Here is a 15,143-nt window from a genome sequence, read left to right as displayed (position 1 = left end):
AAGGCTGTGCCTGGGGGCATCAGAGATCAACCTTCGCCCTCTTCTGTCTTAGTTTTTATTGCCTTACAAGTCACCAACAGTTGAGCACCAACATGCCATACACAGTCCTTTATATCTTTAGTTCCCCCCCTCCAACCCACCCCTAAGATCCCCAAATCCTACAATATCGCCCATTGGGAATACCGGGGTGGTGGTACAAGGAAAAGGGAATTCTATTTGGGAGAATGCAGATTCGAATTCTTGAGAGTAAATATAAACCAGAGGCAGAAAATCACGGGTTAAAAATCCCTAGCATCTTCCAGGAAGGCAGGACGAGAACCCCCTACTGAAACTTCTCAGAGAGCGGCTGCCAGTAAGTGTAGACAGTCTTGAGCTAAGTAGACCAATCGTCGGACCCGGGATGCGGCCGCTTCCTCTATCCTAATGAAGGTGAACATCGGGAGGTTCAGGAGAGACAAAAAGAGGTAATTGGTCACACAGCACAGAGTTCAGCTATGACATCTGCTCCCACAGGAGGCCAGATCTGGACGGCTTTAAAATGGGGCGACACAAATTCATGGAGGACATGTCTAGAGGCTGTCTCTGAACGGCAGCCGGTAGAATGAGTGCTGCTGAAAGCGGGGCGTTTACTTGACCAAGACCCCTTGTCCGTCGGATTTCCTGTGGTACCTTGGTTTTCAAACATAATCCGTTTTGGAAGACAGTTTGAGTTCTGAAACGTTTAACCAAAAACTCAAAATCCGACAGCTTGGCTTCAGGATGGGACCTCAGATAGGGACGCGGGTAGTACTGTGGGTTAAACCACAGAGCCTAGGACTTGCTGATCAGAAAGTCGGCGGTTCGAATCCCCGCGATGGGGTGAGCTCCCGTTGCTCAGTCCCTGCTCCTGCCAACCTAGCAGTTTGAAAGCACGTCGAAGTGCAAGTAGATAAATAGGTACCGCTCCGGCGGGAAGGTAAACGGCATTTCCGTGCACTGCTCTGGTTCGCCAGAAGCGGCTTAGTCATGCTTGCCACATGACCCAGAAGCTGTACACCGGCTCCCTCAGCCAGTAAAACGAGATGAGCGCTGCAACCCCAGAGTCGTCCGCGACTGGACCTAACGGCCAGGGGTCCCTTTACCCTTTACGCCTCAGGATCTTGCACTAAGCAGAAGCTGCATGGCATGTTCGACTTCCAAGGCGTGTTCGAAAACCCAAGCATTTACTTCTGGGTTTATGGCGTTCGAAAACCGAAATGTTTGTCAACGGAGATGTTCAAAAACCGAGCCGCCGATGGATTTCCAGCGGCCCTCCCAGAGGACTCTATGCTTTCTCCCCGCTGTGGGTTCTTGCATGCGCCATGAGGTTTGAGCTGGAGCTGAAGCTCTTCCCGCAGTCCACGCACAGATAGGGCTTCTCCCCCGTGTGGATCCTCTGGTGGCCGATGAGGTGCGACTTCTGGCTGAAGCTCTTCCCGCAGTCGGAGCACTTGAAGGGCCGCACGCCGGTGTGCGTCCTCTCGTGCGTGTTGAGGTTGGAGCTGACGCTGAAGCCTTTGCCGCAGTGCAGGCAGACGTAGGGCTTCTCGCCCGTGTGGGTCCTCTGGTGGCTGGTGAGGTGTTGCTTCTGGCTGAAGCTCTTCCCGCAGTCGGCGCACTTGTACGGCTTGTGCCCCGTGTGGATCCTCTCGTGCGCCACCAGGTCGGAGTTCATGCAGAAGCTCTTCCCGCACACCAAGCACTTGAAGAGCTTCTCCCCCGTGTGGATCCTCTGGTGCCGGTTGAGGTGCGACCTCCCGCTGAAGGTTTTCCCGCAGTCCAGGCACTTGTGGGCCTTCTCGCTGCAGTGCATCCTCTGGTGTCCGTGGAGGTGCGAGCTGCGGCTGAAGATCTTCCCGCACTCGCCGCACGTGAAAGGTTTCTCTCCCGCGTGGGCCCGCCGACGGGCGGCGAGCTGCGAGTTCTGGCCGAAGCTCCTCTCGCAATCCAAGCACTGGTAGGGTTTCTCGCCCGCGTGCCGGGTCAGATCCGAGCGGGCGGCGAAGCTTTTCCCGCAGTGCAGGCACTCAAAGGGCTCGCCCCCGACGTGGCTCCGCAGGTGGCCGGCGAAGGAGTGGCTGCTGCGGAAGCTCTTCCCGCATTTGAAGCACTCGTACGGCTTCCCCCCGGCGTGGCTCCGCAAGTGCCAGGCGAAATGGGAGCTCGTGTCAAAGCTTTCCCCGCAGTGCAGGCAGGGATAGGACTTCTCCCCTGCGTGCGCCGTCCTCTCGTGGGCAACCAGCCCAGATCTCGGCGCAAAGGTTTTCGAGCACACCGCGCAACTGTGCGGTTTCTCTCCCGCGTGGATCCTCGGGTGGCAAATGTGACCAAGGGTCTTCTCGCCCAGAACGCATGAACGTTCTTCTTCGGGCTGGAGGATCTCCTCCTCTTCACTTCCGCCAAGATCCTCGTCACCTCCCCAAGGAGGAAGGGAGCTGCCTGGTCGTTTTCCGCGGTGGGTCTTTTCTGAGTCGGGCTGATGGGCAGAAATGCCGCCATTCTCCTCGCACCAGGAAAGTCTTTCTCTGGACAAACCCTGCGATTCCATTTGCTCGGGGCCCCCCAGACATGGCTTCTCTTCCTTCTCCTCTTCCTCATCGTCATGAGCCCAACTGAAACCTGCTGAAACACATAGAACAGGCAAACTAATTATAATTATAATATTGATACCCAGCCCATCTGGCTGGGTTTCCCCAGCCATTCTGGGCGGCTTTCAACAGAACACTAAAATACAATAACCTATTAAACATTAAAAGCTTCCCTAAACAGGGCTGTCTTCAGATGTCTTCTAAAAGTCTGGTAGTTGTTTTTCTCTTTGACATCTGGTGGAAGGGAGTTCCACAGGGCGGGCGCCACTACCGAGAAGGCCTCTGCCTGGTTCCCTGTAACTTGGCTTCTCGCAGCGAGGGAACCACCAAAAGGCCCTTGGCGCTGGACCTCAGTGTCCGGACAGAACGAGGGGGGTGGAGACGTTCCATCAGGTATACTGGACCGAGGCCATTTTATTATTATGATCAGTATTATTATTATTAATTGGGTTTATATACAGCTCGTACAGTACCCGGAGGTCTCAGGGCGGTTCACAGAAAAGATCACAACATATAAGATCAGAATAAAAAAAACCACAATAACGCACCCCCATGAAAAGAGCCACATTTTAAAAGGGTATAGGATGTCAAACAGATCAACCAAAGGCCTGGTTAAAAAGGAACATTTTTGCCCGGTGCCTAAAGCTGTATAATGAAGGCAACAGGTGAACTTCCCTGGGGAGAGCATTCCACAGACGGGGAGCCACTGCAGAGAAGGCCCCATTCTCATGTTGCCACCCTCCGGACCTCTCATGGAGGAGGCACACGAAGGAGGGCCTCAGAAGATGATCTCCGGGTCCGGGTAGGTTCATATGGAAAGAGGCGGTCCTTGAGGTATTGCGGTCCTGAGCCGATTAAGGCTTTATAGGTCAAAACCAGCACTTTGAACTGGGCCCAGAAACCAGTGCAGTAGGACCAGGATTGGTGCAATATGCTCAAACCTAATTGTAGTGGTTCTAGGGGTTGCTCGTGCATACGTCCGTGCAAACACCTGGCTGGGTTGCCTGAGTGAACCTTTTCTGTCCGGACAGCCACTCACCTGTGGCTGTCTCAATCGCTAGCAGAATCCGTCAGTGGGCGTTTCTTAAACTTCTTCCAGCAAAGAAGCTCTTTGACGCCTAGTCTCCTCCTACTCTCTCTGCGCGAAAGCCTTCTGCGCAAGGAGGGCGTAGGCAGCGGAGGAGCTCTACTCTCCCCGCTGGTCCCCGGCAAGAAGTCATGGGACCGCCTCGCCGCTTCCCCCATCTGCCCCTCTTCTCCACTGGTGCTACGCTGATTCTCTTCCCCAGAAGATGGGCTGCCTCTCCCAATCCCGGGACGCTCTCTGGAATCCCTCTGGATTTTGCTCTCTCCCTCCGGCACTGATGGCAGTTCCATGACACTAATGTTAGGGCATGACCCAAAATTCTTTGCAAGTAGAAAACATGACAAAATCCTGCATCGAGCGCAAATGAAACCCATACTTCCTTATGGACTAGCCATTTGCCGTTGTTATTTATTTTAAACAAAAAGAAAGAAAAAAAGTAAGTAATTTCGTTGTCCCCGAGAGGGGGCAATGACAATAAAGATATTATTACTATTATTATTATTAGAAAAAAACACATTTTTAGGTTCACAAATTCTGCACCTCTTTTGGTCCTGTACAGTTCCTCAAAACGGCCTCTCCCTATATGAACCAGCCCAGACCTGGCAGTCTTCATCAGAGGCCCTTCTCTTTGGCCCACCAAAAAGAGGCCACGCAATAACAGGGCTTTTTGGGGAGACATGCCATTAGAAACAACAAAGGAGACTGTGGCAAATATAAACACAATAAAGGCCAAGTATAAAATGTAAAGCCACTGTTACGGAAATGATTCTTTTTCTTAACCATCTGCATTAGTCTAGCAATATTTAGAGGGGGGGGGCTGTCAAGAAACATTTAGCAGTTAATGAAGATGCCTGCAGGATTTCTGTTGGGTTCAGAAAAGCTGAGCAGGTTGGTATTTGATGTCCCCCCAAAAAAATTTCACAGTCAAGCTTGGTCTTAAAGATTCAGGTATCCTGGGCACAAGTTTTTCAGGGATTTGTAAATGAATACAAGGATTTTCAACCTGGCTCAATAGCAGGTAGGCAACGGGTGCAGATGTTTTAACAGTGGTATCACATATTTCTTGGCCATCTGCTTCTACCTCCCCTCTCAGCAGCAGTCTAGCCACCACATTCTGCGTTAGCTGGAGTTTCCAGACCAGGCCCACTTGGCAAAACTGGGCCCAGATTGCGAAACTGCTCTAGGAATGGAGAAGGGAAATGGGTTTGAGACGTCACAGGTGCCAGCCAATCCATGCTAGGCACGGCCCACTTCTACTATAATAAATAATAATAATTATTTTTTATGCCCCGCCCTTTCCGGTTCAAAAACCGGGCTCAGGGCGGCTAACAACAAATTTAAAACACTTAATTATAAAAGCAGCATAAAATACAGTATAAAAACATGAATAACAATAACATTCAAAAATCAAAAATCAATTTAGGGGAAATAAGCATTAGATAACCCCCAGGGCTAGCTGGCTGAATTGGTCCTACTTGGGCCAGTGAGGAGGCCAGGGAAGAATTAGTTGTGAGGTCTCAAGTGGGTGATCTTCATAAAAGGGGAGGGGGATGGAATAGAAGGGAAATAAAAGATCAGGCTGAATTCAAATTAAAGGCTAGGCAGAATAGCTCTGTCTTACAGGCCTGATGAAAGGAGGTTAAATCCTGCAGGGCCCTGGTCTCATGGGACAGAGCATTCCAGCAGGTCGGAGCCATCACTGAGAAGGCCCTGGCCCTGGTGGAGGATGGTCTGACTTCCTTAGGGCCCGGGACCTCTAAACTATGGTTATTCATGGACCTTAGGGTCCTCTGCGGGGCATACCAGGAGAGGCGGTCCTGTAAATACGAGGGCCCTAAGCCATGCTCAACAGTGTTTGAAAAGAGTGGCACGAGGGCATATCCACCACTCAGGCTATGCCAGAAGAGGGACAACACAAAGGAATCCTCACCCCCAGTTTCGGTGCCTTCGTCGTTGTCCTCCTCCTCCTCCTCCTCCTCCTGCTTAGGTTCCCTGAAAAGCTGTTTTGCTTCAATACCCAGGGGAGCTCCATCTGATTCCGGGAGACTGGCAGACACCTGATGAAGCAGCACCTGAAAGCAGCCGGATTTAAGTCAGAATCCAAAGCCAGGCATTGGTCCCTCTAGTTCAGTAGTGCCTGCACTGACTGGCAGCAGCTCTCCAGGGTTTCACATGGCCTCTCTCCCAGCCTTACCTGAAAAATGTTGGGGACTGAATAGAAACTGTGTCCATGCAAAACAGGTGCTCTACTGCTCAACTGTGGGCTCCCCTGCAAAGGACTAGGAACAGGCAAAGCTGTGTCATACCAAGGGAGACCATCTAACACAGTGTTGTCTACACTGACTGGCAGCAGTTCTCCACCGTTTCAGGCAGGGGACATTACCTGAAGGCTTAGGATTGAACCTTCTGCACACAAATTACCGTACTTTTCGCTCTATAGGACGCACCAGACAATAAGACGCACCTAGTTTAGCGGGGAGGAAACAAGGGGGGGGGGATTCTGAATCCCAGAATCCAGAACAGCAAGAGGGATCTGGCTTCTGGGATAGCCTCTTGCTGTTCTGGCTTCTGGGATTGCCACTGAAGCCTCTCCCGGGCAGCAGGATGAAGGCTCCCCCTGCCCGGAAGAGGCTACGTGCGGGTAAGCTGCCCTCAGTACCTCCCCCCATCTCCTGCAAGAACCACGCGCTCTTTAAAGGGAGTGTGGTTCTTGGGGGCTTTTCTGGGAGGTGGGGGAAGGGACAGAGTCGCACGCTCTGTCCCTTCCCCCCACTTCCTGCAAGAGCCGCGCAAAGCCTCCGCAGGACAGCGGGGAGCCTTCGTCCCGCTGCCCTACGGAGGCTTCGCGGGGGCTATCCAAAAGCCAGGATAGCTAGAGGGAGCGCAGCTAAGCCAGAAGCTAGAACAGCGAGATGGAGCGCTGCGCAGTGCTCCCTCTCCCTGTTCTGGCTTCTGGCTTAGCCACGCAGCCTGCATTCGCTCCATAAGACGCACACACATTTCCCCTTACTTTTTAGGAGGAAAAAAGTGCGTCTTATAGAGCGAAAAATACGGTAGATGCCCTACCACCACGCTAAGGTATCACGGGTGTCTCCCTCCCTCCTGATCTCATCCTCACCTCTTTTCCTTGTCTCTCCTCCGCCTCTTCCCGCCTCAGGAGGAAATCCTCGGCCAGGGCCACCGCCTGGGAGCAGGTCTCTGGTGTGCCTTCCCTGACCCAGCTCTGGATCTCGAGAGGCAGGATGGCCAGGAACTGCTCCAGGATCAGCAGCTCCAGGATCTGCCCCTTGGTGTTCCTCTCCGGCTTCAGCCAGTGCCGGCAAAGTTCCCAGAGTTGCCGGCACGCCTCCCTCGGCCCCTCGGCCTCCTGGTAGAGGAAGGCCCGGAAACAGTGGCGGTAGGCCTCTGCCTCCAGGGCATCCGACTCGCAAAAGGCCTCTTCCTTCACTGGCACCCGTTCTCCATCGCAGCTCTCATAGGCTTGCAGAGATGCTCTGTCAACATCTAGTCCAACAAGGAGAGAAGTATTTACAAGTCTTACCTTGGTTTTCGAACAGCTTGCCGTATTTTTCGCTCTATAACACGCACATCGTTTTTAGAGGAGGAAAACAAGGGAAAAAACATTATGAATGAAACAGTGGATGTATCAGTTACGTGCTTCATGCTGTGGCCACAGACATATGATCTGATAGTGAATTTGGGGTGACCCAATGCAAAAATCCTGAGAATTCCTGTGGATCCATGCTTTGTAACCACGTTTTTGGACCATTGCAGCTCCAGGCAACAGTGGGTGCGTGATTTTTTTGGTGCAGGCTGTAGCCATGGACATGCTATGTGATCTGATGGTGAATTTGGGGTGACCCAATGCAAAGATCCTGAGAATCCCTGTGGATCCATGCTTTGTAACCACATTTTTGCACCATTGCAGCCCCAGGCAACAGTGGGTGCGTGATTTTTTGGGTGCAGGCTGTAGCCATGGACATGCTATGTGATCTGATGGTGAATTTGGGGTGACCCAATGCAAATATCCTGAGGATCCATATGGATCTATGCTTTCTAACCACATTTTAAGTGGGGAGCGAAGGAAAAACAAAGAAGGGACATGAGAGGGGTGTGCAGAGAAGCAGCTGGCTAAGAATGCAGGAGAGGGATTTAACGGAAGGGAGGAAAGGAAGGCAAAAGTTTCTCCCCACCCAAGCCAGCCATCTCTCTCTCTCTCTCTCTCTCTCTCTCTCTCTCTCTCTCTCTCTCCCTCCCCCTCTCTCTCTCCCTCTCCCCCAGCAGCACTGGAGCACGGAGAGGAATTAGAAGGAACGACACTCTGCTTTCCCCTCTGCTTGCCTGGAGGGGAGGGGCTTTCCCTGCTCTTTGTTCTGTTTCAGCAAACAAAGCAAGGAAACAGAGGAGGGTGGGCAGTAAGACCCTGAGGCAGAATGCAGGAAAGCAGCCGCTTCCTCTTTTCAGGTTTCCCTTCTCCGTGAAGCACGATTTGATTTTTGCCTGATTTTTCGGCTCCAGGGAGCACACATTGGCTCAATAACACGCACAGACATTTCCCCTTCCTTTTTAGGAGAAAAAATCTGCGTGTTATAGAGGGGAAAATACGGTATGTCAGGGGACTGCCATCGGAACAGGCGAGGAAGGCAGGGGGCCCGTTGGGATACAGAGAGCCTCCAAAACTCCTGAGGAGCAGTTCCTCTTCCAGCGGTGGGGAAAGAGCCACACCTCCAGTGGAGAAGAGAGGGAAGGGGACGGCCAAGCAAGGAAAGGACTCACGGATGCTGCTGAGAGCCCCAGCGCCTCACCTCGCAGGGCTGGCCAGGAGGGATGCCTGCCCCTTCCGTAGCCCAGCTTGCGCAGAGGGGTGAAATGCAAGGAGGGGAGGAGGAGGTGGTTTGGGGTGCCGAAGTTCTTACGTTGGGGGAGAAAAAGGAAGGGGCCACTCCCGGATTCTGCAAGTGACTAAGACGTACATGAACTTTGTGGATCTGCACTGTAAATAGTTTGCACAATAAAACCTGTAAAAGACAGGTCGGAGTCATGCCTGGTTACTCACGAGCAACCACCGCAAGCATCTGACAGCTTAGTTCTCAAACGTTTTGGCTCCCGAACGCCGCAACCCTGGAAGTGACTGTTCCAGTTTGCGAACTATTTTTGGAAGCCGAACGTCTGACAGGGCTTCCGATTGGCTGCAGGAGCTTCTGTTCGACTTCCAAGGTACGGCAGTATTTGTTAGCTGTTATTTTAGCCGCAATATGTATGGCAGACAATCGTTTATCCAGAACCTTTCAAAACGGAAGTTTCCGGAAAGGGCAGAGAGCGGGCACCCATCGTATCTTGACAATAATGCTGCTCCACAGAACAGGGGCATCCACGATAAAAACCCCGCGTCACAGTGGAAAAGGTTTCTGAGACCTTTGGGTGTTCGAAGGGGAAGCTGCCCCACAGATCGCAGTGATCTGCTTTGTAGATAAACAGCAGTGCGGGGGCGGGGCAGGGGGCTGGACTAGATGACCCCTGGGGTCCCTTCCAACTCTACAATCCTATGGCTGACGAAACCACATAACCCCAGTCTTGAAAGACCTACACTGGCTCACAGTACATTTCCGAGCACAATTCAAAGTGTTGGTGCTGATCTTTAAAGCCCTAAACGGCCTCGGCCCAGTATACCTGAAGGAGCGTCTCCACCCCCATCGTTCTGAGGTCCAGCGCCGAGGGCCTTCTGGCGGTTCCCTTGTTATGAGAAGCTAAGTTACAGGGAACCAGGCAGAGGGCCTTCTCGGTAGTGGCACCCGCCCGTGGAACGTCCTCCCATCAGATGTCAAAGAGAAAAATAACTACTAAACGTTTAGAAGACATCTGAAGGTAGCCCTGTTTAGGGAAGCATTTAATGTTTAATAGGTTATTGTATTTTAGTGTTCTGTTGGAAGCCGCCCAGAGTGGCTGGGGAAACCTAGCCAGATGGGTGGGGTATAAATAATAAATTATGATGAGGAGGAGGATGAGGATGATGATTCTGTAAGACCTTGAACTGGGCACTTACCGGTAGTATACATCTGCTCCAAATCCCCTTTGAGGCCTGGAGCGCACCCCGCCCGTTGCTTTTTCCCAGCCCCCTCAATGGGAGCGTCCGCCTCGTCCCACGGCGCGTCCAGATTTCCGAGCCTCCCGTCAGAGATCTGCACTACCGTCAAGAATTCAGGCGACCCCCAACCTTCGTCGGGCTCCTGCTTCACCCGGCACTGTATCCCCGCGGACTGGAGCAGGAAGCTCTGAGAGGGCGGCTCCATCATGCTCAACGGCCCTTTCGTCCTGCCAACAAATCGAGAACAGGGCAATGATGACGAAGGAAACATTCCAAAATTTGAGAAAGTAGGGAGCTTTGAATCCAAGCTTTGTTTTCCGAAACGTTCAGATTTCTGAGAATGTGTTAGTGACAACCCTACAGCACAATCCTATGCATGTTAGGCCTGAGATGTATAAAATTATGATGCGCTGTGTGGAGGTTTCTCCCCTCTCTTAGAGAACAACGGAACCCAACGGGATCAACCAATGAAGCTGAATGGTGAGAAATTCAGGACGAAAAAGAAAGACTTTGAGATTTTTAATGTTTGATGTTTTATCGTGTTTCTCAGAGTGGCAGGGTATAAATAATAAATCGTTGTTGTTGTTGCTACCATTCCTGCATTGCAGGGGGTTGGATTTGATGAACCTTAGGCTCCCTTCCAGCTCTACTGTTATATGATTCTATGACATCTTTGGGGCGCAGGTGGCGCTGTGGGTTAAACCACAGAGCCTAGGACTTGCCGATCAGAAGGTCGGCGGTTTGAATCCTCGTGACGGGGTGAGCTCCCATTGCTCGGTCCCTGCTCCTGCCAACCTAGCAGTTCAAAAGCACGTCAAAGTGCAAGTAGATAAATAGGTACCACTCTGGTGGGAAGGTAAACGGCGTTTCTGTGCGCTGCTCTGGTTCGCCAGAAGCAGCTTAGTCATGCTGGCCACATGACCCGGAAGCTGTACGCCATCTCCCTCGGCCAATAAAGCGAGATGAGCGCCGCAACCCCAGAATCGCCCGTGACTGGACCTAACAGTCAGGGGTCCCTTTACCTTTACGACCTTTACCTTTACAAAGGAAGTATGCCTACTAGTCAGAATGGCAACGCCATTCCGAGAGGTAGTAATTGCTTCTGAATAATGGCTCCTGGGAATTTCGGGCAGGAAGAGCTGTGCCCTTGCATTCAGGTCCTCCTTGTTTCCTCCAAGGACTCATCCACACCTCCGCTTGTGCCTAAAAACCACGAGACTGATAATTGCCGGTTGGAACTGCAGTTGGAAGGAACCCCCGAGGGTCATCTAGTCCAACCCCCTGCAATGCAGGAATCTTTTGCCCAACATAGGACTCGAACCAATGACCCTGAGATTAAGTTTCCTGTAACAACAACAACAACAACAACAACAACAATTTATTTATACCCCACCCATCTGGCTGGGTTTCCCAACTCTAGGCGGCTCCCAACAGAATATTAAAAACATGACAAAACATCAAACATTAAGAACTTCCCTAAACAGGGCTGCCTTCAGATGTCTTCTAAAAGTCAGATAGTTGTTTATTTCCTTGACATCTGGTGGGAGGGCGTTCCACAGGGCAGGTGCCACTACCAAGAAAGCCCTCTGCTTGGTTCCCTGTAACCTCACTTCTCGCAGGGAGGGAACTGCCAGAAGGCCCTCAGAGCTGGACCTCAGTGTCTGGGCTGAGCAATGGGGGTGGAGACCCTCCTTCAGGTATACTGGACCGAGGCCATTTAGGGCAGGGGTCTGCAAACTTTTTTCAGTCTACTGTCCCTCAGACCTTGTGGGGGGCTGGACTATATTTTGGAGAAAAAAATAATGAACGAATTCCTATGCCCCACAAATAACCCAGAGATGCATTTTAAATAAAAGCACACATTCTACTCATGTAAAAACACGTTGATGGTTTAGGGCATTAAAGGTCAGCACCACCACTTTGAATTGGGCTCGGAAACGGACAGGGGGGCCAATGTAGGTCTTTCAGGACCAGTGTTTTATAGTCTTGGTGGTCGCTCCCAGTCACCAGTCTAGCTGCTGCATTCTGGATTAGTTGCAGTTTCCGGGTCACCTTCAAAGGTAGCCCCATGTAGAGCGCATTGCAGTAGTCCAAGCGGGAGATGACTAGAGCATGCACCACTCTGGCGAGACAGTCTGCAGGCAGGTAGGGTCTCAGCCTGCGTACCAGATGGAACTGATAAACAGCTGAACTGACCTGTGAGTCCATGGACAGCTGTGAGTCCAGAATGACTCCCAGGCTACGCACCTGGTCCTTCAGGGGCGCAGTTACCCCATTCAGGACCAGGGAACTCTCAATACCTGCCCGCCCCGTCCCCCCAAACAGTACAAATGAGCTTTCCTCACTGAGCTATCCTCACACCTCCACCCTTCCTCCACCTCCTTCATCATTTTAGGCTTGCTCACACATTACACTAAAGGCAGGTACATGTTGCCTCTACACGTTTAAGTGTTTGCATGTAAGAGATCACACGTGTCAATTTGTAGGCTTTAGCTGCACTGGTTGCACATACATGTGGATATGTGGACAATACCTGCCATTAGCGTACACAAGTGCACAGATTGTACACTGCTTTAATATAATGTGTGAACGTTATAAACCTGGATCATGCTCCTCCTGCGTCACCTAAAAAGCCCCAGGTTGCATCTTGCAAAGAATGTATAACTGGTTTTTCAAACTTTCATTCATTTCTTTAAATAAAGGGTTCTAAAACGCCAATCAGAACATTTACAAACACACGTGCAAAACAATCAACGAGAAATAATCAAATTGATCCGAATCCCAGCACAGCGTTTCAGGACAAGAAGAGCGGATTTTCAAAAGATGGAATGCAAACGTCAGATCAGGGGAATTCAATCCGGGCTGTTCGTTCAAAAAAAAATCAAAAGGTCTGCAAGGGTTTCTGGAAACTAGGGAGGCTGCAGATCTTCCTCATAAATAACAATACTAATAATAAATTCTCCGGGGCCCCCAAGCCAACACCTCCAGCCTTGCCAATCGCTCATCAGCTCCTGCGAAATGCAAAATATAGATCTATAGATATCTGCATAGCTACCTGCCTCTCTCGCCGCCTCTGTTGTTCCCGAGTCGCTATTTGGAAAAAGGAAAAAAAAAAGGAAATCCAAAATACATGCACACACGCAAATACGCCCCCCTCCCCAATGCACACACACAAAAAGAAGGCTGGGCAGGAAGTAACAGCCTGCTCTGTAGGAGAGCCCCCACTCCTTCCCCAATTTCTGGGCCTCTCTAGGAATCTCAGCTCGGATGTTTAACCCTTCCATTCCTGCTGGACGCGCAGATCCGTGCTGAGCTGCTCAGAGATTGCCACCTTTCCTGTTCCCCCCTTCTGGCAGGGCTCCTGTGCCTTCGGCAGCAGAGTTGCCAGCTTGCTCGCCGCCCCCTACTCCTGTGCATTTAGCAGATGAGCTGGAGCCAGGTGACAACAGGGTGGCCCAATTTCCTTTCCTTCTTCCCCTGCTCCTTGGCAGACGGGAAGGTTGCCAACTGTTTCTCCCTGCTCCTGTGCATTTAGCAGCTGCCTCGCATTCGATTATTGCAATCGTTGTTGTTTGGTTAAAATAAAATATAATAATAATAATAATAATAATAATAATAATAATAATAATAATAATAATAATAATAAAATTATACCTTGCCCATCTGGCTGGGCTTCCCCAGCCACTCTGGGCGGCTTCCAACAAAATATTAAAATACAATAACCTATTAAACATTAAAAGCTTTGCTAAACAGGGCTGCCTTCAGATGTCTTCTAAAAGTCTGGTAGTTGTTGTTCTCTTTGACATCTGGTGGAAGGGAGTTCCACAGGGCGGGCGCCACTACCGAGAAGGCCCTCTGCCTGCTTCCCTGTAACTTGGCTTCTCGCGAGGGAAGTGTGGTGTAGTGGTTAAGAGCGGTAGTCTCGTAATCTGGAGAACCGGGTTCGCGTCTCCGCTCCTCCACATGCAGCTGCTGGGTGACCTTGGGCCAGTCACACTTCTCTGAAGTCTCTCAGCCCCACTCACCTCACGGTGTTTGTTGTGGGGGAGGAAGGGAAAGGAGATTGTTAGCCGCTTTGAGACTCCTTTGGGTAGTGATAAAGCGGGATATCAAATCCAAACTCTTCTTCTTCCCTGAGGGTCTGAGATTCATTGGCTACTTTCACAGGGTGTGGCTGCTGTCGCATGCTGACAACTTCTAGGAACCAGCAGGTGAGGGCTGAGTGCTTGACAAACTATCTTAGAAGGAGCAGTGTCCCCCCCCCCCCGCAAAGAGTTACAACCCCTCCCCTAACATCTCATACACGTGGGTGGTGCTGTGGTCTAAATCACTGAGCCTCTTGGGCTTGCTGACTGGAAGGTCAACGGTTCAAGTCCCCGCAACGGAGTGAGCTCCCATTGCTCTGTCCCAGCTCCTGCCAGCCTAGCAGTTCGAAGGCATGCCAATGCAAGTAGATAAATAGGTACTGCTGTGGCAAGAAGGTAAACAGCGTTTCTGTGTGCTCTGGTTTCCGTCACGGTGTTCTGTTGCGCCAGAAGCAGTTAATAATAATAATAATAATAATAATAATAATAATAATAATAATAATTTATTATTTGTACTCCGCCCATCTGGCTGGGTTTCCCCAGCCACTCTGGGCGGCTTCCAACAAAGACCAAAAATACACTAAAATGTCACACATTAAAAACTTCCCTGGACAGGGCTGCCTTCAGATGTCTTCTGAATGTCAGGTAGTAGTTTATTTCCTTGACATCTGGTGGGAGGGGGTTCCACAGAGCAGGTGCCACTACCGAGAAGGCCCTCTGCCTGGTTCCCTGTAACCTCACTTCTCGCAATGAGGGAACTGCCAGAAGGCCCTCGGAGCTGGACCTCAGCAGCCGGGCTGAACGATGGGGGTGGAGACGCTCCTTCAGGTATACTGGCCATGCTGATATACTGGTTTAGTCATGCTGGCCACATGACCCGGAAAGCTGTCTGTGGACAAACGCCGGCTCCCTCAGCCTGAAAGCGAGATGAACACCACAACCCCATAGTCGCCTTTGACTGGACCAGGGGTCCTTTAACTTTTTTAAATGCATGCCTACCAATTTATGTAATATATTACTGAAGTTTCTTTAAAGCAGGGAGGAGCCCCGCAGATGCTGCCAAACTGAAACTCTGATTGGTTCTCGGAAGGATGCCCATTGGGCACGGCTGATGGGAGATGTCATCACCAACATCTGCAATAGCCAGAGATTCTCCACATTTGCCTTACAGCATAAATCGCTGCCCTTTCCGAAAACACAGCAGTTCTATCCATTTTGGGGGATAATCATAAGAATGGATCACTCTGCTTTTATTCCTAGACGTTCCCCTTTCAACAAGC

The 15,143-nt window shown here is 51.0% G+C and overlaps 1 protein-coding gene and 1 long non-coding RNA gene across 3 annotated transcripts in view; both read right to left on the bottom strand.

Annotated features, from left to right (window-relative positions):
* LOC308581354 overlaps positions 1 to 15,143 on the bottom strand; it is a 106,709-nt gene that overhangs the window by 68,565 nt on the left and 23,001 nt on the right. The window lies entirely within an intron of this gene.
* On the bottom strand, positions 33 to 13,346 carry LOC308580514 (uncharacterized protein). 2 transcript variants are annotated; one of them, XM_081182247.1, is made up of 5 exons: positions 12,834 to 13,346; positions 9,737 to 10,005; positions 6,812 to 7,197; positions 5,624 to 5,765; positions 33 to 2,640 (listed from the first exon to the last, which is right to left on the bottom strand). In XM_081182247.1, exons 2-5 carry the CDS (start codon positions 9,984 to 9,986, stop codon positions 1,304 to 1,306), a joined length of 2,115 nt encoding a protein of 704 aa, XP_081038373.1. In that variant the 5' UTR covers positions 9,987 to 10,005; positions 12,834 to 13,346; the 3' UTR covers positions 33 to 1,303. The 2 variants fall into 2 exon arrangements, with proteins under 2 accessions (XP_081038373.1, XP_081038374.1); XM_081182248.1 differs by having other exon boundaries at positions 33 to 2,637; positions 12,834 to 13,344.

This window comes from Podarcis bocagei (assembly GCF_964188305.1).
Source record: "Podarcis bocagei genome assembly, chromosome: 2".
In the NCBI taxonomy this organism is placed as follows: domain Eukaryota; kingdom Metazoa; phylum Chordata; class Lepidosauria; order Squamata; family Lacertidae; genus Podarcis; species Podarcis bocagei.
Note: the sequence above shows the minus strand (reverse complement) of the source record. Positions and strands in the feature narration are given on the sequence as shown.

Excerpts from the sequence above, each read along its gene's own strand:
- LOC308580514 (XM_081182247.1), bottom strand. The coding sequence starts at position 9,986 with ATGATGGAGCCGCCCTCTCAGAGCTTCCTGCTCCAGTCCGCGGGGATA. Across the intron at positions 5,766-6,811 it reads AGGAGAGACAAGGAAAAGAG|GTGCTGCTTCATCAGGTGTC; the intron begins GTGAGGATGAGA and ends GGCTGCTTTCAG. Across the intron at positions 2,641-5,623 it reads CGAAGGCACCGAAACTGGGG|CAGGTTTCAGTTGGGCTCAT; the intron begins GTGAGGATTCCT and ends TATGTGTTTCAG.